The 24,980-nt window shown below is 35.5% G+C and overlaps 1 protein-coding gene across 17 annotated transcripts in view; it reads right to left on the reverse strand.

Moving 5' to 3' along the window:
- Positions 1-24,980, reverse strand: part of TCF12 (transcription factor 12) — a 372,042-nt gene that overhangs the window by 227,404 nt on the left and 119,658 nt on the right. For 13 of the 17 annotated variants that reach the window (XR_014810871.1, XM_021094715.2, XM_021094708.2 and 10 more), the window contains exon 4: positions 4,243-4,316. Coding sequence is in view for 12 of the 17 variants with exons in the window: in XM_021094715.2 (XP_020950374.1) it covers positions 4,243-4,316 (74 nt within the window). In the remaining 5 variants the exon portion in view is untranslated. Of the gene's footprint in view, positions 1-4,242; positions 4,317-24,980 lie in introns of those variants that run through there. The other 4 variants (XM_084969238.1, XM_084969236.1, XM_084969229.1 and 1 more) reach the window with 1 other exon arrangement.

The raw sequence follows: 24,980 nt of genomic DNA on the forward strand, positions 1-24,980 counted from the left end.
CCAACCCAAGCCACTGCAGTTGGAGTCTTAATCCACTATGCCACAGTGGGAACACCCAGAAGGCAATTCTTATTCATTACACTTAGAATGCAGCACATTTGCAAATGCATTCATTCATTCATTTAATTTGTCTGTTACAAATAGATCTAGTTGATAAATTCTGATACACATAACATTAATGCCAACACTTACAGAATACCCATTAAGTGCCAAATGCTGATCCAAGCACTGTACTGATCTATACACTTAACACTGTACATATATCTTGTTTAATTCTCATAACAACCTTATAAAGTAATTACTATTATCTCCATTTCATAGATGAGTAAACTGAGGTATAGTGAATTTAAGTAACTTGTCCAGAATCACACATGTAAGTGGCACAGCGGAAGTGGCACAGCAGAAGTGGCACAGCTGGGAATCATACCTACGTAGCCTAGCTTCACAGTATATGCTCTTGATCAGTGCCTTCTAAAGAGAGGGGAAAAATCTGAAACCAGTATAAATTATTAACACCATAGAAAATAAGAAAAATTATGATGTTCTCTGGTCTTTATGCCTGGTACAAATGTCAAATACAGAAAACATTCGTTTGCAGGAAAGGATAAAAAATGAGAGAGGGAGGGGACAAATTCATTAATTAATTATACTTTTCATGCCTAAATTACCTGAGATTAATCACTCCTTTCAGCCTCAGGTGCTTTAATTGCAACCACCATTTTCACAACTTCTGAAAATAGAAGTGCTATTCACATCATGATAATGCTTTTTTATCTGTTCATGTGTGTTTTTGTTCTGCACAGGTGGGCAGTAGGTCAACAGTGCAGAGAACCAGGACTCTAACAAAGGTAGAGAGGTCTGAGGTGCACACACAAATACTGTGTTAACTTTGCTTTGAGTGTCCAAACATGTTCTGTCTCATCTCCACATTTCCTAACAATGCTGACTATGTCTACCATTTCTTCTATAACCATTATTAGATATAGTGTTTATTTCTGTGTTTGCTTATTTAACAAGAACTCGGTAGTGAATGATGTGCTGCGGGTAGTTCTGATAACCAGAAACTCAACTAACCATTTGTATGCTGGGAGGCTAGTTTTCTGGTGGATTTGGGAAAACAGGGCAGGCACATCAGATAAGAGCTCTTGCTGTAATGACTTTTCCTACTTCTGAAAGAATGGGTATAAGGCTAACACAATGATGAGAAGTTTGTGGCCTCTTAACCATACAATTCCAGTAGAACTCACTTATACATCAAGGTTTCTAGAGTAGAATGGTATCTTTGTTAGAATTAAATGCAGGACCTATCAGGCAAAAAGTATAAATGGCAAAAATTCCCCTTGAAAAGTTGTTAAATAAATATTGTGCTCATCATTCATAATTTGGTATAGCCAATCCTGAAACTAAAATGTATAGCAATATAGTATTAATTTACTTCATGTGCCAAATATGGTTTTAAAGTACTGCAAAAAATTGTTCTTTCTCCCTTACAGTTTTGAGTGGGTATATGTTTTAAACATATGCTTTAAAACTCCACCAAACTACTCATTTTGCAGTTTTTAAAGATCTTTTATCATGGCCTACCACAAAAAGTTAATTTTTTTCTACCAATAATGTAAAATCAAATTATTTGTGAAATGATGTAATTTTCCATGATGGAAATATGTCATTTACACACTATGGTAAAGTCTAAATAAATTTCATTCACATAATTTCTACAAAGCTACCTGCAATTTCATTAAAGTTGAAACTGACTTGTTAATTTTACAAGCAGTATGTCAAAACTGTCTTTTAGCTAATATCATTATTTATTTCTAAATTTTAAATACTCAACATATCAAGATACTCAGGAGAATGAAGTACTTTGTTCAACTGATTTTTTTTTTATTAACAGAATCATATCCATCTATACTTATGATTAAGACATGCCCAAGATGGTAAAACATAGTTAATAATAAAACTCAAAAAGCTGATAATCTTCCAAGAAAGGAGGGCTGAGGACAGCTTCAAAGATAACCATGAATATCTCTTCCTGGTAAGAAGCGTTCAGAGAAGAAATAAATGGTTTGAAATTTCATTTTTTTTATTTATTTTTTTGTTCTTTTGTCTTTGGAGGGCCACACCAGCGGCATATGGAGGTTCCCAGGCTAGGGGTCTAATTGGAGCTGTTGCCGCCAGCCTACGCCACAGCTACAGCAATGCCAGATCTGAGCCATGTTTGTGACCTACACCACAGCTCACGGCAATGTCGGATGCTAACCCACTAAGTGAGGCCAGGGATCGAACCCGCATCCTTATGGTTCCTAGTCAGATTCGTTTCCTCTGCTCCACAATGGGAACTCCTGGTTTGAAATTTTAAATAAAATACATAACATCTTAACTAGTTCAAAACTGTGACTAGAATAAAAGGAAGAAATTTATTAGAAGAGTAGATTGCAACGAGAACAAAACAAAAGAAGGGCAGTAAATCACTGCTCTATCTGATCACTCAGTATTGAGGTAGGAAAAATATGTGTGTATATACATATAAACATACATATGAATATATATAGTTGTATGGAATATTTTGAGATGAATCTGGATTTATATAATAGAAAATCACTACAAAATCAATTTAACTTTTCACTGTACACAATATATACTCGATGAAAGTAAAAAAACCTTATTTCACATGTGACCTATAGATCAAACAGCATAAAAAAAAAAAAAGGAAGATTTGCTTTGACATCTGTTTCTAAAGGTAAACTTAACCTCAGGATTATGAGATATGTAAATGTTTAGATTACAGTCTCTTCTTCTAAAATCCTCTTTAGTACTCAAGCAGAGAAACAGTGAAAGCCTGAAAGGGAGTAAGGTGTAAAGGCACCATTTAATGCATATTAAGGAATGACATGTTATCACATAGTAACTTGAGGTTCTGAAAGAAGATAATTCAGTATTAATAAACAGTATTGTGTCCTCGAATGTATAAAAAAATCTCTATTTCAAAATCTAAACAGAAAATCTATCTTCCCTATTCACAATATTACAAAAAAATTTTTAAAACTTTTAAAGGTGGAAGGAGATTTGGACGTCAACCGGTTTATCCACAAGATGAAATATCATATCTCAGATTAAGTAACAAGTTCACAGTAGAGTCAACAGTAAATGCAAGTCTTACGATACCCAGGACAGTGCTGTTTACACCCCAGCTTTCTCAGCACTGATTCCAGAAAGGGAAACACCAAAACCCATGTGTAACAGACTCTATAGCTTTTTGGATTCCACCTAACTATCCTAGTTCTTTCTCGAAGTATTTTCAATTAATTAAACATATTTACAGTCAAATGTAATACCAAAACCACATATTTTAAAAAGTATTTTCACTCAGCATTTTTCAGTGTAAGCCATACGGAGACTATGAATTTCAATCACATTATTCAGGTTTTCTTCCACTTAAACCAATTTGCTTCTAGAGTTAAATACCCCAAAATTTTATGCTTGTCTATTTTCTCTTGGTTAATTTTAAGAGAAATAAATAGTTCATTATTCAATCAAAGTGTGACCTTTTGGAAAAGGTACCTCTTAACCTCACCAATTTATTATGGAATGTGGGAGCACAGGGTTTAATTTTATTGCCAGTTCTTTGGTCTAATTTTCAATCTTCCAGTCTCAATTTAACAAGTTTTAAGAGAGTTGTTTGTTTTGCTAGAAACGGCTCTAATCCTTTAAACTTTCAATGTGTAGAATGTTAGCTTGGTCCTATTTTCTCTTAACTGCCAACCAGAATGTCATCTGTTATGTCTGTTTTGACATGCTTCGAAGAGACAGGGCTATAGAATCCCTGATATAAATGGCTGATGACTACTGTAGCAAGAATGGAAAAGGGGAGACTAGAGGCTGGCACTTTGAGAGGTCTCAAAGCAAATAAATAATATAAGAAGAAAAATGACTATGTTTGGAGAATACTTAGTGAGACATTCCAAGCTCTTCCAACTTTGGTAAAGGGTATTATAAAGTAGCTAAGGTGTAGAAATAGCACCAAGAATATTTCTTTCACTGTAGGGAATAAAATAAACTCCCAAAGTATGACAGTTAATGGAAAGAATTAAATCTACTCTGAGGGTACTTAGTATTCTACTACATTCCCATAAAATAAGTTAACCTTCACTTCTCTTAAGAAACAATTTAAATATTAAGGAACTTACTTATTCTGCCAAATTATCTTTATAGTTTTAATCAAGGGTTGATGAGCAAACTTACTCTAGATGAGTCATAAGAGGGGCTTGGTTGACCACTTGTTCCCCAAGATGTCGTACCTCCTCGTTCATCCATACCTAAGGAAAGAAGAAAGTGAAAGATATAAATCCAAAAGGATACTATGATGACTTTTGTTTGGTAGAGCAGTGAGTGGTATCTACATTTGATGAGAACTAGCTATATATCAAACCATATTTCTGGAACTTGGCAGACGTACATTTCTTTGCAGTATCTTCATCATTGCTCTATACAATGCCCTAAAATACACTGCAGAATTTCAGAACCAATATAGGTTTTTGGAAACTTTCAAACACGGCTTTTACATCTCTCCACCTCTGTCTCCATCCATTGCTACATCTAAGAATAGATGAACCACCCCCCCCCACTTTCTAGGGTTTAATATTGCTTCCACAAAAATAAGAAGTGAATGAGGGTTAGAAATGAAACAAATGAAACAATTGCTTGAATTAATAAAACTGGTTTCCCTCAGAGCACTGATTAGATATTCTTAACGGAAGACATGAAAATAAACCAAATTATAACAAACCACATTCAAGTCAATGCTAGTTATATTAAAACTAATAAAAAATGATGTGATTACTCATCCTAACAAAAATTTCTTCTAAAATCTAATTGTAAATGAATAGGTTCACTCTGAGCAAAGGAAAGAAAAACTCAAAGTGAGAAGGATTCACTCTCATAAATAAAACAATTCAGTGTGCTCCTTAATGTATCTTCTGAAGCTTTAGCTCCATTATTTTTTACCTTTCAACCAATCTCCAGAAAAAGTTTAAAGAGTGGAGATCTCTCAATCCAGCCATTTCTCCCTTTTCTGTTTTGAGGACCAATCTCTTTCATCCTTAACTCTTAATAGGGTACACTGTCTCAACCCCTTGTGAACTTCTTTCTCTGATGAAACAGAAATGGCTGGTTGCTTTCATTTTTCCACAAGAAAACGCTGGATGTTACAAAAACAACATTCTGTTAAGTTTAGAACCTCTCTCTCTTCCAAAAAATTCCTTGAAGTCCTTCCTCTGTGATTTTGATGAAAAATGGTTTGTAATAAGGTAAATGTCACAAAGTCTCCGGCTACTAGCCAAGACTGCCAAGGGTCTTTCACAGGAACATAACTGTAAACTGAAGGGATAGGTGACTCAAGTAGGGTAAGAAAGACAGTATCCAAAGTTGAATACACTAGTTACTAATTCAGTTAGTAGGAAATACTTATTCTTTTTATGAATCTGTACTTCCTGAATCAAAAACAGAATAGAGAAAAAATGAGTACCTACTACAGACAATACACCAAGTACAATTTCAAATGAGTTAGAAACTTTGAAAACACACAGATTACAGGTTAAAAAAAAAAAAAAAAACCCATAGTGTTCATTCCTGGAGAATTCTTATTAAAATTCTAGATTTAAGAGAGATTCTACAAGTTTGAGGAATATTATGTAAAAACACACTTTGTTAACCCATCTCTCCAGCATCCAGTTACCTGCAGGCCATTTTCCAAGCATTTTCTTTGCAAGTAACACTGTAGAACAACATATAGAATTCCTATGAGACCCATTCTAAGACAAAGGCTACTATTAACCTACAAAATCCATTAACATAAAACTACTTGTGAAACTGCAAATAATTTTATTAAAAGTTTTATTTAAAAAGACTATACTTTGCATTTGTAACTTTTTTCTACATAAGTTAAGATTTTTAAAATATCACATGGCCAAAGTAAAATGCAAAAGTAAACTGGCTCCTGAAAGCAGAATTTCAAATAACTGTACACCCATGTTCACAGTGGCATTATTTACAATAAACAAAATTGAAGAAACATCAGTTGTTGTTGTTGTTATTTCTTGGGCCGCTCCCGCGGCACATGGAGGTTCCCAGGCTAGGGGCTGAATCGGAGCTGTAGCCACCGGCCTACGCCAGAGGCACAGCAACGCAAGATCCGAGCCGCGCCTGTAACCCACACCACAGCTCACTGCAACGCCGGATCGTTAACCCACTGAGCAAGGGCAGGGACCGAACCCACAACCTCATGGTTCCTAGTCGGATTCGTCAACCACTGCACCACGACGGGAACTCCCAGGAAGAAAATTCTTACACATGCAACCTGAAGACACTATGTTAAGTGAAATAAGCCAGTTACAAAAGGACAAATACTGTATGAGGCACCTAGAGCAGACAAATCCACAGAAACAGAAAATAGAACAGTGGGCCTAAGCAGGGAGTACATAACTTTCACTGAACATTTAGAATATATAATGCAAACTTATTTTAATGACCATGAAAATAATTCATCTTATGACTCTGAATTGTTTTATCACAAATAGTTAATAAATATGAGGCCTATGTGTTATTTTACGTACATTTGTAAAAGAAAATACAGGAAAGATGATTACTTGCTACAGAAAACATCTCAGACAAAACTTTATTTTTATTTTTTGGATTATTTTTTAATAAGTCAATGAATTTTACTGTATTTTTTAAAGTGACAAATGAAATTCTCTTAAAATATATACTCAATTCTCATTAAGTGACACATAGCACTTTTATAGCATGAAAGAGCTAACATTAATTAAAGGAAATGGCAATTAATTTAATTAAGCCACTAGCTAAAGAGTACTACATACCACTGATACAGGACATGTAGGGGGCTCAAAGGATGCTATACAATAACAAGCATCCAGCTAGGTTTACACTCAGAGCTCTATAGTTTTACTGTTAATGTATCCACACTCTGAATAGAAGGTCGTGGCTGGCACTGACAAAGGCAAGAGTCATCCCTTAGCATCAATAACTCCTTTCTTCTGAAGACAATGGCTGTTCAAACATAGAAATATGACAGGAATAATAAACTTTCCAAAGCTCCAGCCTTAACACCAAGGTATCCAGGGAAAAAGAAATCACAAATAGAAAATAAACAATAATTAAATTATACAAATTGATCAAACTCTGAAAAATGCTCAACAAGAAAATACAATACTCGATTTTGCAATATAGTAATCAGGAGGAAAACATTTCTGTTAAGATATATTTGAATCACCATTGTTATATATTTTCTTTCCTTCTTATTTCTACTCCATAAACGTCAATTTAACATTTTTTGAGATGCTAGTGCCTCAACTGACAGATTAAAATGGTAGTGTAACAGAAAGTTTAGCAGTACTTCAGTGGCAGAAACACTTTTGAGTCATGTTTAACTTTCTAATTAATCTATTTATATTCAACAAATTTAAAAGTTAATAATTTAACTAATATAAAGATTTAAATGACTTTTTTCTTTTTCTACCCTTTTATAAACAGAGTCACCTAAGTACTTGCTTTTCTGAATGGAATGGATTAAAATTCAATATAAATTTTGATTCCATGTGCCCCATTTTAAAAGGCATACTATTTTTATTTAATATTTTCCAGTAAAGAACAAACATTAAATTTTAGACTCTATATCTAAAAACAAGGTTGTGAATTCAATGAAACGATCTGCTTCCTTCCTTTGTAATGACTTTCCTATATTCTATATACCTGGTTTGTCCCCCTTATCTGGGCCTCATGGGGCCTCAAAGAGAGCTTGTGTACCTAAAGCATTATTCAAGGTTTGGTAAGGCTCAGATAAGATCTGAGATAAAAGGGGTGAATGAGGAGCAAAGCTGCTGACCAGCTCCTTCTCTCCCACCTGCCACCACCTGACCTAGCATTAGAGATTCTGCCACCCTATACTACAAACAGGCTAAAGGGGGAAACAAGTCTGGAAGTGGGAAAATATTTCAGGTAATAGTGGAGAGTCTAGTGAATGGAGAAAGAATGAAAGGGAACAGGAGGTGAGACAAAGAGTGGAGAGAAGAATAATTAGGCTATCCCCGTGGCAGAGCTGGTAAGAAAAACATGTCATTACAGTCACTTTGCTTAGTATTATGGGGATATTTACGGTTGGAAGGAAGAGTACAGGGGATTATATACATCTATTTCACTCTGTCTCTGTCTCTCTTTCTCTCATACACACACAGCTTGAGGTAGCACTGAAATCAATTTTTTATTCTAGCAAGTAAAATGTAGTTCAAAAATATAAAACCCCAACACTGTTATAAATAAGGGAAAGATGATAAACTTTACAGGATTCAATAGATGATTTGATAAAAGAAATCTGACTAGAGACAGCTATGCCAGATAACCAAACCTATGTATGTATTTATTCAACAGTTTCTTCACTGCATTTTATTTGTGAAATAATATATTCCTTTAGATAAGACTCAAAAGCTGCAATCAATTGTAAAACAATATACACCTAAAATCCCATCATAAACATATTTACTGTATTTTTCAAATTTTAGATACTTATGAAATAAACCTGCTCATGTGTTTTTTCAAAAATTCACTGTGAAATAGAATCAATTAGAATATAAAAGCAAATCCTTTGTTTTTATGCTACACACTAATGAAAAACAACAACAGAAAAGTTATGGAAATGCTGAAATTGTAAGGAAATTTAAGAGAAGAGCTGTTGCTTCATATGAAGTATATATAACATTGGTTATAGAGGTTTTTTTTTACTAATAAAAAATTTTGGCTCTGTCAAATTAAAAAGTTTGATTCTTTTTAAAGTATGCAAGAAAATAAGACCAGCAAAAGGAACAGAAGGAATTGTCTTGAAGTTATCTTTTAAAATTTAATCACAGTTTCTGTTTGGTACTGATGAGAACAAAGATTTAAAAGTATAAATATTCTAATGGCCAAGTACACTAGAGTAAGATAATTAAACATGTGGCAAATTTCAAGAAAATGATGAATTTTGAAAATAACTTTCAAACAATGATTTTCGCTATGCTATTTTTATTAGCCACATCACTCTGTACAAATGTCCTGTAAAGATACAATTAAATAAGACATTCCAGTGATTTAATTAAATAAGAGTATAAGGGTCAAAAGGAAATGGCAGTCTGCTTAGAAAAAAATAAAAACTCCCTAATGGCGAGGACAGAAACGAAGTTTTTAAGAGGGCAAGCAGGTATTTTTTGCCACCTTGGGAAGCATCTCAGGACCTGGTATATTGAGGATTTCCTCTATCTCAAGAGACACTCTAACCCCAACAAAGCTCTTGGGCAGATGAGCTGTCAAGTTTCTGGAAACAAGAAAAGACCTTCCACTGCACCTGAGAAGCAACAGCAACACTCCCCTCTAATCTAAATAACAAAGCTTTGCACCTAAACAAGGCTGTCAAATGTTTTCCTTCTAAAGAGGCACAAAAGAAGTCCACCCTTTAAAAAGTCTTGATATCTCTTCTCCAACTCTGGATGAATCTCAGCAAAAAAATGTCCCTCCTCAGTTTCTCAATCCCACTAGGTTTATCTTATAAATACTTCCAATATCTAGCTATAACTCACTATTTTTACAAGGATCATTTTAGTCTGAGCTACCATCATCTTGACCTGTATTATAACAAGAGCCTCCAAAAGGGTCTTCCTTCTTATCCCTCCTAAAGTTTGTATTCTCTACACAGGAACTAGAATGACCTTTACAAAACAACTCAACAATGTAAATCCTATGCTCAAAATCTACCCATCTCATTTAGCATTAAACCCACCAGTCTACAATGTTCCATGGGTCCTGCCTCCCACCTCTCTGACTTCATCTCCTACTATTCATTCTCTTAGATTACTCTATTTCAACAACATGAATCCCGTTTTTGCTCAAACACACCAAGCATGATTCCTTCTAAGGGCCATGCCACTTGCTCTTCCCTCTTCATAAAATGCTTCCTTCCAGATATGTGAGTGGTCTGTTTCCCTAATTTCCTTCAGGTATTTCTGTTCAAACACCATATTATAGGGGGATGTTTACCATTTGTATTCTTCCTAATAAATTGAAATTTTCATCAAAACAAGGGTGTAGTCTATTTTGTTCAATTTTTTACGTTTGGTGCCTGGAATAATGCTTGATATACAATAGGCACTAATAAATATTTGTGAAAGAAATAAATAACATTAAGTGGAAATAATACAATCAGTTTAATGAAAGTGGGGCTGAAACTGGACCCCCTATCTATTAGCTTATCACTCTTCTTTAGACAATAATCAAAACCAATATTCTAAATAAATGAATAGTAGTTTGAAAATTCCAATGAGAAGCAGTCAGACTATAAATGACTCTGAACTAGAAAAGTGACTACCCTCAAAGAGCAAAAATTACTAAAAATTTTAGAGAAACCTAAACCCTCACTAGGGCTGGGTGGCTAAACCACACACAGATGTTAAGTACCATAGCTTTGAAATGATCCCATCACACATCTTAAGAAAAAATCACTTTGTACTCACTATAGTACAGTATAAACGACAGTGTTACAAAAAAGAATTCTAAATAAAAAAGTATTCCCAAAGATTCATACAGTCAGCATGATGTTAGGATATTTTACAAATGTGGTTAGAAATATAGTGATTCTCTTAAATTTGGTAACATTTCTTTCATGTATTCCTTTAACCAGTTACTCATTGTATTATCGTCTACTCTGACAATATTTGAGTAACTATCCCTTATTCTCTTCACATATACAGTGCTCTGGTTCAGGTCCTGGATGTTGCTTATTTTTCTATTATGTTCCCATTCCAATCCACAGTTAACATTGCCAGCACACTTATCTTGCCATAAACACAAGTTGGATCACATCCATTCACTTTTCAAATGTGATCCTCTGCTGCTTCAGGATTAACATTCACACTCCTGAGCAGGGCATTCTTCAAGGTAGCCTCAATTTACTTTTTCAGCTTTAGTACATACTATATCCTTCAGAAAATTCAGTGCTCCAGCCTCATTAAGATATTAATTCCTCCCCAAACAATCCAAGACTTGTTACATATTCTTCTCCCATTGTTTCCTAGCCCTAGAATACTCACCCTTATCTTTTGCCCCATTATACAGTTTCTAATTTTGAATCAGCTTAAAAATCCTTCTCCTCTGAGTACTATTCTCCATCAATTAAGTCAAAATTAATCAACAACTTCAGAAATTAATTTGCACTGATTTAATCTGCAATATTAATAGTTGTTTTTATGTATACCCTACTAATAAAACTTTGCAGTAGGTAATATATCTTGTTCATCTCTATGTACTTCTGGTACCTTGCACAAGTGTGGTATTCCGCATTCAAAATGTCTACTAAATGGTAAGGAACATATAAAATTAGGGCATTCATATGACAGTATGTCACAAGAATGCAGTAACTAAAGATGGGTTAAAAAAAAGGAATCCAAAATGGAAGACAGAGATCTAAGTAGAACATTAAGAATAAGTAAAACTGTAATTATTATTATTTTAAAAGTATTGTTTTTAAAAAGTATCTTTTTTTTTTTTTTTTTTTTTTTGTCTTTTTGCCATTTCTTGGGCTGCTCCCACGGCATATGGAGGTTCCCAGGCTAGGGGTCGAATCGGAGCTGTAGCCACCAGCCTATGCCAGAGCCACAGCAACTCGGGATCCAAGCCGCATTTTCAACCCACACCACAGCTCACAGCAACACTGGATCCTTAACCCACTGAGCAAGGCCAGGGATCAAACCCACAACCTCATGGTTCCTAGTCAGATTCGTTAACCACTGTGCCACGATGGGAACTCCAAAAAAAAGTATTATTTTTAAAAGAAGACCATAGGAGTTCCCAACGTGGTGCAACAGGATCTGTGGTGTCTCTGAGGTATCTCTGAAGCATCTCTGCAGTGCCAGGACCCAGATTTGATTCCTCAGCCCAGCGCAGTGGGTTAAATAATCCAGCACTGCCACAGCCATGGCGCAGGCCACAGCTGTGGCACAGGTAGCAATTGTGGCTAGGATCTGAATCCTGGCCTGGGAACTTCTTCAAAAAAGAAACAAACAAAAAAAGCAGATTACAAATTTGTTGGAGGAAACCTCAAAACAGAACTAATGAGCTCAGCTTCCAACATGATGCAGTCAGCTCCTATGGAGAGCTACTATAAATTCTGGAGAAAAATTATAAATATAAAACAACTACCTAAAGGCTCCACCTTAAGAGTAAACCAAAGAAGTCTACCAAGGGAGTGAACAAAAACAGGCTGACTTTGGAGAGGAATAAAAACTTGGAAGAAGAGAGCAGACTGAGTTTCACTTTTTAACAATGGGTAGGGATTAGCACAGGTGAATTTCCCATTTTAAAGCTTTATCCTGCAGGTAAGCAGCAGTCACAGCATGTAGGAACTAAAATTCCAATAGAAAACTTACTATCTTTCTGGCTAGAAGGAAAAGAGAACAGAGAACACAATCATCAGAAAGTTAGGACAGAATCCCCAAAAGGAGAGAGGCAAAAAAGATGAGTCCCAAATTTTTGGTATGTCTTTACTCAAGTATTTGGCTGGGCTCTGGTGTACACCCTTCACAGGACAGTTTGCAGCTGATGCTAAAAGAATCAAATCAGACTGAGATTTGAGCAGATGCTAACCTCAGGTAAGACAGAGTTTTCATTATGAGTCTAATCCAATTAATGGCTCATTAAAACAAAGAAATCATAAATGCTTTGGAGGAACACAAAGAAACCAAAATTTCCAATAACATTCACAATATCCTTAAAACAATCCAAAATTCCTTGACAATGAAAAGTGAACCAATCTCAAAGGAAACAATAATCAAGAGAGGCCAACTTCAAGATGACCCAGATACTGAGATTTTCAGACAAGGACCTTAAATCAAATACATTAACTATACCCAATGAGGTAAAGGACATATGCTCATAATGAATGAGAAGATTAGAAATCTCATGGAGAAAAAGAAAATACAAAAAAATAACACATGAATGTTTTAGAAATAAAAATATCCAAAAAAAAATTATTGGATAGGTTTAAAAAAGGAAAGGAGATGACAGAGTAAAGAGTGAATCTGATAATACATCAATAGAAATAACTCAAATTAGGAGTTCCCGTCGTGGAGCAGTGGTTAACGAATCCGACTAGGAACCATGAGGTTGCGGGTTCGATCCCTGGCCTTGCTCAATGGGTTAAGGACCCAGCGTTGCCATAAGCTGAGGTGTAGGTCGCAGACACGGCTTGGATCTCGCGTTGCTGTGGCTCTGGCGTAGGCTGGCACTCCAACTCCGATTCGACCCCTAGCCTGGGAACCTCCATATGCCTCGGGAGCAGCCCAAGAAATGGCAAAAAAACCAAAAAAAAAAAAAAAAAAAAAAAAAAAAAAACCCTCAAATTAATAAAAAGAGAAAAAAAAAATAGAAGAAAATGAACAGGGCCTTAGAGACCTAAAAAAAGATACTAAACAGAGAAAAGGGCAGAAAAAAAATTTTTAAGAAATAACGGCCAAAAAATTCACAAATATAGTAAGGGATCCAAATTTATCAGTTAAGGACACTCAGTGAATCCAAACAGGATAAACGCTAAGAAAACCATGTGTAGGCCTACCATAGTCAAACTTCTAACACCCAAAAATACATAGAAAACCTTGAAAATGGACAGAAAAAGATATCACAGAACAATAATTTAAATACTGCAGACTTGTCTTTAGAAATTATGACTGTCAGCAGATGTGGAAACATACCTTTAAAGTTACCAGAATAAAAAGATCCTACAAGGATGGAAAGGGAATACATTTTCAAATAAAATAAAATTTGGAAGTTTTTGCCAGCAAAATTTCAGTGAAATAAATACTATAAGAAGTTCTTCAAGCTGAAAGAAATGTTATCAGAGAGAAACGATGATCTTGAAAAAGGAAAAAAACATCAGAAATAGTAAATATAAGAGATCGGTCTTTCCTTTTAACTTGTTTAAAAGTTTTTTTAATATAAAAATTTTAACATTCTCTCACAGGAGTTACAATATATTTAGCTGTAAATACATAAGACAAATACAGCATAAAGGAAGGCAGACGTGAGGGTAAACAGACCTATAAGTTGACAAAATTCCATGTGAAGTGGTATACTATTAACTCTAAATAGACTGGGATAAGTTAATGATGTAAATTAACCTTAGAGAAACTATCAAAGGTAGAAAAAAACAAAGGTATCACTAAAAAGCCAATTAATGAGTTAAAATGGAGTCCTAAGAAATAACTAAATCCAAAAGAAAGAAGTATAGCTGGACAAAATACAGACAGAAAAAACAAATTAGTAGGCCTAAATCCAACCACATAATAAAACATTCCATTTTTGTATAGGGAGGAAGACAAACAGAGAAGCAAACAAACAGATACTACTAAGAGAAAACACCTCATTGCTCTGTGAGCTCATAAAGTTCATTCTGTTGCTCCTCATCAACAAGAGAATTACATTTGGGTTTGATAAGGGAAAAGTAAGATGAAAATATTATACTGCACTTGCACATTAAACAAAAAAATACAGTACCATACCACTGTGAAAAACGCAAACAGGTTTTGTTTGTTTGTTTTTATAGTACCCATTAGGATCATAAGTCAATACCAATAAAGAGGCTTCTGCATAACTCTCAAGTACATTTTGGTGGATTTTTGCTGATTACCTAACACGATTTGCTATTTAAAAACAGCTGTGTGAGCAATTACTATTCTTAACTTAATTCCACAAACAATTCTATTCATTTCTTGTAATGAGGCCTGTGTACTCCTGGCATTCAAGTCTTAGACCATTAATTCCTGCAATGGCAACGCACTCTGCCTCTCTCAAAGGAACTCTGTAGGAATTTTTCCTTTGTATTTTCCTTACATTTTAAAATCTCTTCCTCATATACTCTTCAAACTACCACTCATTTCTTTTTAGATTCACAAAACAAAAATTTATATTCACCACCTTTATTTCTTTCTATTTATGTGGTCACTCAGTAATGAATCTCTTGCTGGTATCTAGTTTCTTCCTAGACCACACCAGCAAAACCGACTGCCAGGCAACAAAAGGCTCTCAATAAACATTTGTCTATAGGGCAAAAGTGAACTCCTTCATGTTGTTAAAGGTTATCCTAATCGTAAGGCATAAAGGCCCCTTCTTGGTCTTCATTTCTTAGATCTCTATAGCAGAGTTCCACAAACTTCTATAAACAGCCAGACAGTAAATATTTTAGGTTTGTGAGCCATATGTTCTCTTTACCAACTCTACTGCTATAACCCAAACTCTACTACTGTAGCCCAGAAGCAGCCATAGGCAATATGTAAACAAATAAAGAGTAGCTGTCTTCTAATAAAACTTAATCTAAAAAAAAAAAAAAAAAAAAAAACAATCTATAAAAAACAGGCAAAGGGGCTTCCCTGGCAGCCTAGAAGTTAAGGATTCAGCTTTGTCACTGTTGTAGTGTGGGTTCAATTCCTGGCCCTAGAACTTCCGCATACCCCGGGGAAGGCCAAAAAAACCCCACAAAAACCAAAAACAAACAAACAGGCTATCGACTGTGGGCCTTATTTTTGCCTACCCTGCTCTAAGGGATCCAATCCTGTTAACCACCTTGCCTCTCTGACATTTGCTGAAATTAACCTTTGGACCCCTATTTCTGTACATTAACACTTCCCTTTCTGTGTGAAAAACCTGCTCTCTTCATTCCAAGTCCTTCTCATTTTATGCTCTACCCCTCTGACTTCTCATTAAGTTTTATGATTTTCAACTATCCCATCTGAAAGATCAATTTTCAAATGCACACTCCCAGCTTTAAGCTCAGTTCTTTATTTTGCGTCTTGAATCACCAAATTCCCACTGAAAGTTCTCATCTGGTTCTCCAGCCATCACCGTAAATCTATCACACATAAAACTAAATTTTGTATATACCTTTCGCTTCTTCATATGCCTTTGGACTCTAATTATTAATATTTCTAATACTAGTAGTACTATAATAGTGCAGATCCACTAGACTTGAGAACTAGCATCATCTCTGATTCTCCCTTCAATATTCCTATATTAAGTATTCCTTACGAATGTCTCTTGAGGTAGCTTTTGGATTCCTACTATCAGAAACTTTTTATTCTGAGTTTTCCTTATATCCTACCTAGACTCCTTTGCTAGAGTCCCTTTGAATTGTCTTATTTCAAAATACTTCATCTGCCTATAATATTCTCCCAGTGTAATTTTCCTAAAACAATCCTCAAAACACATTACCCCCAGATTTAAAAAGCAAACACTTCCAGTGCCCCACTACCAAGAGAATAAACCCCAAATTCTTCAACCGGAAACTGAATATTTACTCATCTGTTTCAAAAATGTTTACTACCAGTTATGCTAAGTTTGTCCCTTCTATTATTTAAAGCCTTTGAAAACCCGGTTATAATTGCCACTTCCAACTCTAACAGTCAAAAACATTAATTTCCTACCATAGCCATACATAGTATCATGGTCTAGGGAGGACTCTAGGCATTGCTGATACAGAGATGCATGACACAAAGACCTTGCCCTGAAGAGGCTACCATTCAGTGCTTCACATTCAAACTCTCAATTGTAACCATGAGGCATATTCATTGCACATAGTATCATTCATGAACATTTACTGCTCTTATTATTCCTCTTAGCAAATTTATCTCCTCTAAACTTAATTTCTTACTGATTTAACACTCACTTTAAATTCCACCTGTGCTGTACAATACAACCAACCTCCTTAATCCTTACTATGACCTCTTTAATATTTACATCATACTTAAAAATCAATGTTGCAAAACACAGAAGTTATACCGCTCTTAAGACTATATAAAACGTCATTTCAAATTAATTTAAGAGCAGCGACCATATTCAGCTCTTATTCTGTTTCACCTGCACTGCTGCACATAAAGAAGACACTCAACGAAAACATTTTTATATACAAAATGGCACTGCTAATCAATGTATGGCCAGGTTTTCTAGAACCATTTCCAGCTTTTTATTGACCTACTTACATTCACTTCCCCAGTCTCACTGATGAACAGTATGTGTGCGCAAGGGAGCCTTCATGAAGGATATAAATGATGACCAAAGCACAGAACAAAGGTAACCACACAAAAAAGACAATCAAATGAAATCCCTGACATTAGCATTGTGCTCTCATGGAAAGAACTAAACTCTCCCGTTTATATGCACATGTATTTATTACAATAACATGTAAGCAAAAATTACTGCCATGTACAGATTTCTAAATTTTGAACTCAAATAGTGTCTAACCTTTAAAATACTGAATTTAAGTCATTTAAAAAACATCTACTGGGAGTTGCTTTTGTGGCTCAGTGGGTTAAGGAACTGACATTGACTCTATGAGGATGTGGGTTTAATCCCTGGGCGCACTCAGTGAGTTAAGGATCTGGGCATTGTTGCAAGCTGCAGCACAGGTCACAGATACAGCTCGGATCCAGTGTTGCCGTGGCTGTGGCGTAGGCTTGCAGCTGCAGCTCTGATTCAACCCTTAGCCCAGGAACTTCCACATGACACAGGTACAGCTGTACACACAAAACAAACAAAAACCCACTACTTATAAAGATAAATGATTACATCAAAATGCTGTCCCACCACCCAACTTTTGAAGCTATTAAACTAGTTTAAAAAGTTTGACACTGCCTATGTTATAATAAAGCATATCACTCTATTTAAAATTGGAAGTACATTTGTTTTACTATATTGTGTTACTTTGAGGTGTGCAGCAAAGTGATTCAGCTATACCTATTTTTTCCCAAGATCCTTTTCCATTATAGGTTCTTACAAGATATTGAATACATTAATCTGTGCTATAGAGTAAATCCTTTTTGTTTACCTATTTTATACATAGTAATGTCTACCTATTAATCCCATATGCCTAAGTTATCCCTCCCCCGGCCCTTCTGCTTTGGTAACCACGTTTTCTTTGTCTGAGTCTGTTTCTGTTTTGTAAATAAGTTCATTTATTATTTTTCAGATTCTACATATAAGTGATATTTGTCTTTCCCTGTCTGACTTATGTCACTTAAAGATCCCTGTTATTGCAGATGGCAATTTTTCATTCTTTTTCATGGCTAATACTCCATATCTCTCTCTCTCACATACACACAGACACACACACGCACATCTTTTTTATCCATCTACAATATAATTATTTATAGTTTGTGGGTTGCCCTCCCAAGGGTATGGGACTTGATTATATCATGAGTCAGCCCCTCCTACCCACTTTATTGTTCTTCCTTCTTTATGTCTTCAGTTACAGATCTTTTTTCTGGTAGGTTCTGTTTCTTTTCACTGATGGTTGTTATGCAGATTTTAGTGTATTTGTGAGAGGAGGTGAGCTCAGTGACTCTCTACTATCTTGGACCTGAAATTCCTAACTCAGAGTATTTTTATTTTAAAAATAGAGGACTGCTTATTAAAGCTATCTATTATTAACTTAAAATATACATTAAAATGACCTCAATTATATAACTGAATATAATATTGACAAAAAAATAAAATCTACACCCCAAATCTTACAAATTGCCAATGGGCATGGAAAATGATACATTTTGCAAAACAGGCGGTTTCTTAAAAGACAAAAATATGTATATCCTTTTTGACACAACAATACCATCCCTAGGTATCTACCAAAGATAAAGTGAGAAAAAAAGCATCTTGTGGCAATACCAGATCCTTAACCACCGAGCAAGGCAGGGATCAAACCCTGCATCATTCAGGACACTATGTTGGGGTTTTTTGATTTTTTTTTCTTTTTTCTTTTTAGGGCTGCACCTGGGGCATATGGAAATTCCCAGGCTAGGGAGCTAATTGGAGCTGCAGCCACCAGCTACAGCACAGCCACAGAAATGACAGATCTGAGCTGTGTCTGTGACCTACACCACAGATCATGGCAACGCCAGATCCTTAACCCACTGAGCGAGGCCTGGGATCAAACCTCCATCCTCATGGACACAATGTCGGATTCTTAATCTGCTAAGCCACAACAGGAATTCCCAGGATGGCCTTTTCATTCTCATTGTTAGAAAACTCATTTGGAAACAAAAATAAGCCAATGGGACCTAATCAAACTTACAAGCTTTTGCACAGCAAGGAAAACCATTAAAAAAAATGAAAAGACAACTTAAGCAATGGGAGAAAATAGTTGCAAATGATGCAACCAAGGGCTTAATCTCTGAAAGATGCAAACAACTCATACAACTCAACAGCAAAAAAAGACCCAACAACCCAATTGAAAAATGGGCAAAAGACCTGAAGAGACTTTTCTCCAAAGAAGATATACAGATGGCCAACAAGCACATGAAACAAAGTGCTCAACATCACTGATTACTAGAGAAATGCAAATCAAAACTACTATGAGACACCCCCTCGCATCAGTCAGAATGGTCATCATTAATAAGTCATCATTAATAAGTAACAAATGCTGGGGAGGGTGTAGAGAAAAGGGAATCTTCCTACACCATTGGTGGGAATGTAAATTGGTATAGCCACTATGGAAAATAGTATGGACGTTTCACAGAAAATTAAATATAGAACTACATATGACCCAGCAATCCCACTCCTGGGCACACATCCGGACAAAACTACAATTCAAAAAGACACATGCACCTGTATCTTCAAAGCAGCATTATTCACGATAGCCAAGACATGGAAACAACCTAAATGTCCATCAACACATGAATGGATTAATAAGATGTACATATTCACAATGGAATACTACTCAGTCATAAAAATAAAATTAATGCCATTTGCAGCAACAGGGATACAACTAGAGATTCTCATACCAAGTGAAGTCAGGAAGAGAAAGACAAATACCATATAATATCACTCATAGGTAGAAATGAAAATACAGCACAAATGAACCTGTCTATAATACAGAAACAGATCATGGCCAAGGAGAGTAGACTTGTGATTGCCAAGCTGGGAGGGGGGGGAGTGGGATGGACTGGGAGTTTGGGGTTAGCAGATGCAAACTATTATTACATTTAAATAGGATAAACAACAAGGGCCTATTATATAGCATGAGGAACTATAACCAATCTCCGGGGATAGACCATGACGGAAAATAATACTTTAAAAAAAAGAATGCATACATATGTATGACTGAGTCACTCTGCTATACAGCAGAAATTAACAAAACACTGTAAATCAACTACACCTCAATTAAAAATTAAAAAAGAATGGAGTTCCCGTCGTGGCGCAGTGGTTAGCGAATCCGACTAGGAACCATGAGGTTGCGGGTTCGGTCCCTGCCCTTGCTCAGTGGGTTAACGATCCGGCGTTGCCGTGAGCTGTGGTGTAGGTTGCAGACGCGGCTCGGATCCCACATTGCTATGGCTCTGGCGTAGGCCGGTGGCTACAGCTCCGATTCAACCCCTAGCCTGGGAACCTCCATATGCCGTGGGAGCGGCCCAAGAAATAGCAAAAAAAAAATAAATTAATTAAAAAAAATAAATAAATAAAAAAGAAAACTCATTTGGCAATCTTGCCACATGAGGAAAACTGCGGTGAGTGAGTATCTGCTGTTAAATGAAGTGACTGGAACTAAGTTGGACTTCCAATTTGTGGTACTGCCTCTTCTAACATCAGTTCCTTTCTGACTAAAATAATGACACCATGCTGAAGCAATAACTTCTGTGTTTAAAACCCTTCAATGTGAATGACTGATTATTCACAGTAAATGATGTCATCTCTCAAAGTTTGACCACAGAGAGGAACACTGACACAATGGGGAGCCCACTATAAAGGTACTCAGGCTGAAAAGACATTCAAGTTTATACCAAATCAACTTAGTTTTTCCATGATTTCATGAGACAAAAACCTAGAAAATAAAAAAGAAAAAGTATAGTTGGCCCGCTGTAACTGAGGGATTTACAGCTGCAAATTCTACCAACCGTGGATTGAAAATATTCGGGAAAAAAATTCCAAAACGTTCCAAAAGACAAAACTTGAATTTATTGTGTGCTGGCAACTATTTACATGGCATTTACATTGTATCAGGCATTATAATTAATCCAGAGATGATTTAAATTATATGGGAGGTTACAGGCAAATACTATTAACATTTTATATAAGAGACTTGAGCATCCCTGGATTATGGCATTCCAGGACAGTTCTGGAATCAATCCCCCTCAGATATAGAAAGACAACTGTATCTTTACAGAATGGAGGAGGAGGGGAAGGATTCAAGGCAGTAGGCCAAACAGTTCAAGTTGTATGAACTGAATGTCACATCTTTAGTTTGCCTCAGTTTCTTCATTTATGAAAATCAGATAACAATGGCTCTGCCTACTTAAATGAGACAGCATATAAAGTGCTTGGAAAGTACCTTGCAGGTTGTAGTTTCTAAGTGTTTACAATGATCTATCCTCACAAAAACATTCCTCTGCAATGTTTCAGTGGGTTATTTTAAAAGATTATGGTAACACATGATAGAAAATATTATCTTTAAATTGCTGCTTTGTACAATGATCTAATTATAACTGTTTCTACAATTTAACAATTTCCATTCAATGAAATATTTACTGAAGATCTGCTATGGAGTCAGGAACCATACTTTGTCATTCACTCCCCCACCAAGTTTGTTTTATTTGCTTTTTTACATCTTCCATGTGGTAGGTCATCAGTACCACATATGATCAAGCAGGTCAAAGTCCATAAAACAGATGAAGTCCCCCAAAATACTCCTTTACATTTTATAGCCACTGACTTCTAGACAAATATTTATGTGGAAAACATATCTATAAACTTTGGAAAATACTAAATTCTTTTCAAGCATAAGATATTGGTCAAAAAATACTCTTAGAAGACATTAACCTGAAAACCATGTGAACGAAAGTCAGAATGAAGAGTTTAACTCTAACAAAGTTAAAGATACATTTAATTTTGACCACAAAAAATGTGTAAAAGACTGATGAAAAATAAGAATAGATTTAGAAAAGATGAAAAATTAATAAAGTAAATCAGTCACATATCTGGTACTCTCTCTGAGCATGATGATTCACTCAAAAGGTAGAATGGATGCCCTGGAAGAATTTCTCTAGAGAGCAAAAAGTTCATTAAAACAAAAATAAACAACAGTGTAAGAAGTATCCATCTGTATTTTATTTTAAAATTCACAGATAAATTCTTAAACAACAAAAAGTTAAAACCCAGTAGAGTCATCTTGCACATGTCATGTTAATGTGGTTTTCATAATGATTAAAAGGAAAAAAAAGGAGTTCCCCCTGCTACAGTGGGTTAGGAATCCAACTGCAGTGGCTTGGGTCACTTCAGAAGTGCAGGTTCCATCCTGGCCCACTGCAGTGGATTAAAGTGTTCAGTACTGCAGCTGGGGCTCAAATTCAATCCCTGGCCCAGGAACTTCCATATGCCTCAGGAATGGCCATAAAAGAAAGAAAGAAAAAACAAAACAAAACAACAACAACAAAAAAAACACCTACTAATTCATAAGAAAAAAAATTTATATGTAAATAATATCCAACAAAGGAGAAGAAATCATTGTATTTTAAACAGATAGGGAAAAAAAAAAAAGGGAGTTCCTGTCGTGGCTCAGGGGTTAACGAATCTGACTAGAAACCATGAGGTTTTGGGTTTGACCCCTGGCCTCGCTCAGTAGGTCAAGGATCCAGCATTGCTGTGAGCTGTGTTGTGGGTTGCAGACACAGCTCTGATCCCGAGTTGCTATGGCTGTGGTGTAGGCCGGAGGCTAGAGCTCTGATTGGACCCCTAGTCTGGGAACCTCCATATGCCGTGGGTTCGGCCATAGAAAAGACAAAAAAATAAATAAAAAATAAACATATAGGAAAGTGATGCCTATTTCTTATATTTTATCTCCATAAGAATGACCTGTTTTCATTCCTTAACTTTATCCTCAAAGAAATCCTCCTGCTTCTGTTTCCCTTCACCCATGCCCATATAATGAGCCACAACTGAGTCAGACCCACAACTAGCTAGGGATTTATTTTACTTTATTCCCTGCCATAAAATAAGGTAAAAGGCATTTTTGTAATTATAGTCAGTAAATGCCACAGAGGCAAGGCCTGGAAAATGGCAATTATACTCACAGTATGAAATATGCTGCAAACATACCAAGGAAGGATTCTAATTATGGACCCCAATCCAAGACTTTAAAAAAATGTGTTTAGTAAACTTTTGATGTAATGGTCATGCCTTCTTCTTATGTCACCCAAAATAACTTTCATGAATATGAAGAAAGACAGTACACTAGTAATGGGATTAAGTAAACAATAAATGGATTTTAACAAAAATGAAAGGCAGCATTCGTCATACAAACTAAAATGGCTACTATAAATTTTGAAAGACCATTTTCTTTTTTTAAAAAAAGAAAAATCATTTTTGCTCTTGTATAAGTGATGTCTTTTGTATTTTAACTCCAGCAGTTGCCAAAATAAGCCCATTTACATGTGATGCCTGTCAACTAGCAAATTTACATTTGGATTTTGTTGGCTTTGGACCCTGCATTCTGTTCTCTTCTTTGTGCCATTGTTGTTTTTAGGTTTGGCAGTAGCTCTAGATCTTTGTTTAACTTAGTTCCTTTGTCTAACTTCTGCAGTATATACACATTATAAAACTAGCATGAAACAACATTTTGCTTCCATTACCACAATTAATTCCCACAGTTGCAAAGGCTTGCAAAATATGCTTATGTGGACCCAAAAGAAAAACACTTAGAAACACAGAACCTAATTTCTCCATCCGAAAATTTTAAAAGCAGCAAGAGTTTTTCGTTCAACAGTACTCACAAAAGATTTATCATGAGGATCATGTCCAACATTAATGTATTAAAAGCTGAGTAATCAGAGATGACCCCAGCAGTCACAGCTACATTTGTTTGTCTGTCAAACTGCCTATCTTTCACTTCATCTCTATTTCCTCCAATATATTTTTAGTTTCATCTAATACTTTAGGTTAGGTAGTCTTCTGCCTCAAATTCTTCATGTAACTGTGAAAATGATAGCTTAATTTGTAAAAATTAATACTTGAGAGCCTCATAGACTCACATGGCTTGATCATGCAAAGGATCAATAATTTTAAAGGGATTTATATAATATTATGAGTTTGATCTTCAACATTTTATGGTTTAATTTAAACAATGTGCATAGGTATCCAACATACACATAAAGCAGAGAATGTGACTATAATAACTTTCACAATTCCCATTTATATAATCATGAATAAACTCAGGTGCCTTCATATTCATATCATGAGTAAGCTAATGACATTACATGTAGTTTTTCACCCTAATCAAAGCACCAATACTATTAGGAAAATTTACAAGAATTTTATTGGCTCTGAACTGTGGGGTTTTTTGGGTTTTTTTCTGTTTTTTGTTTTTGTTTTTTTGTATTTACATCTGACCACACGATATTCTCAAGGTTCTGAGAACTTGCAGCCCTTCAAAAATAAACCATAGGGTTAAGACTTTATTTGAAAGGGCTTTTATCTCTTCCTACTGACTACCAGGCTAAAAACAGCTGTTCTTTCATTTGAAAGTTTAGCTCCTCTTATTAGTTTTGGAGGAAAGAAAAGCCAGTAAAGCTGGTTTTCAGATAGTCAAACTTTTACTATTCAGCCAATGCTTGTGGAACTCCTTTCCATCTGTTCTCTGACATTTCAGTCAGGTTATGCACTTGCCAAAGAACTTTCTTTGGATACTGAATACACTGGTGAAGACAAATGTGAAAAGAATCAATTTACTTGTTACTAAGTATCATTAATTTAAATATGAAAGACATCATGCATTATGTCAAGATAGGTTTACAATCAAATATACAGTCCATGTTATAAATAAAATCAGGAATCTAGACCCAATAAGAAATTGGTTGAAAAATTTTTTTCTACTTGGCTGCATTAAAATTTTATCCTATGAAGAGGAGACAGTA

The sequence above is a fragment of the Sus scrofa genome, chromosome 1, assembly GCF_054392235.1.
Source record: "Sus scrofa isolate SSC_HxYL_T2T_F1_AM1 chromosome 1, Sscrofa_HxYL_maternal_Yorkshire_Landrace_v2.0, whole genome shotgun sequence".
Lineage (NCBI taxonomy): Eukaryota > Metazoa > Chordata > Mammalia > Artiodactyla > Suidae > Sus > Sus scrofa.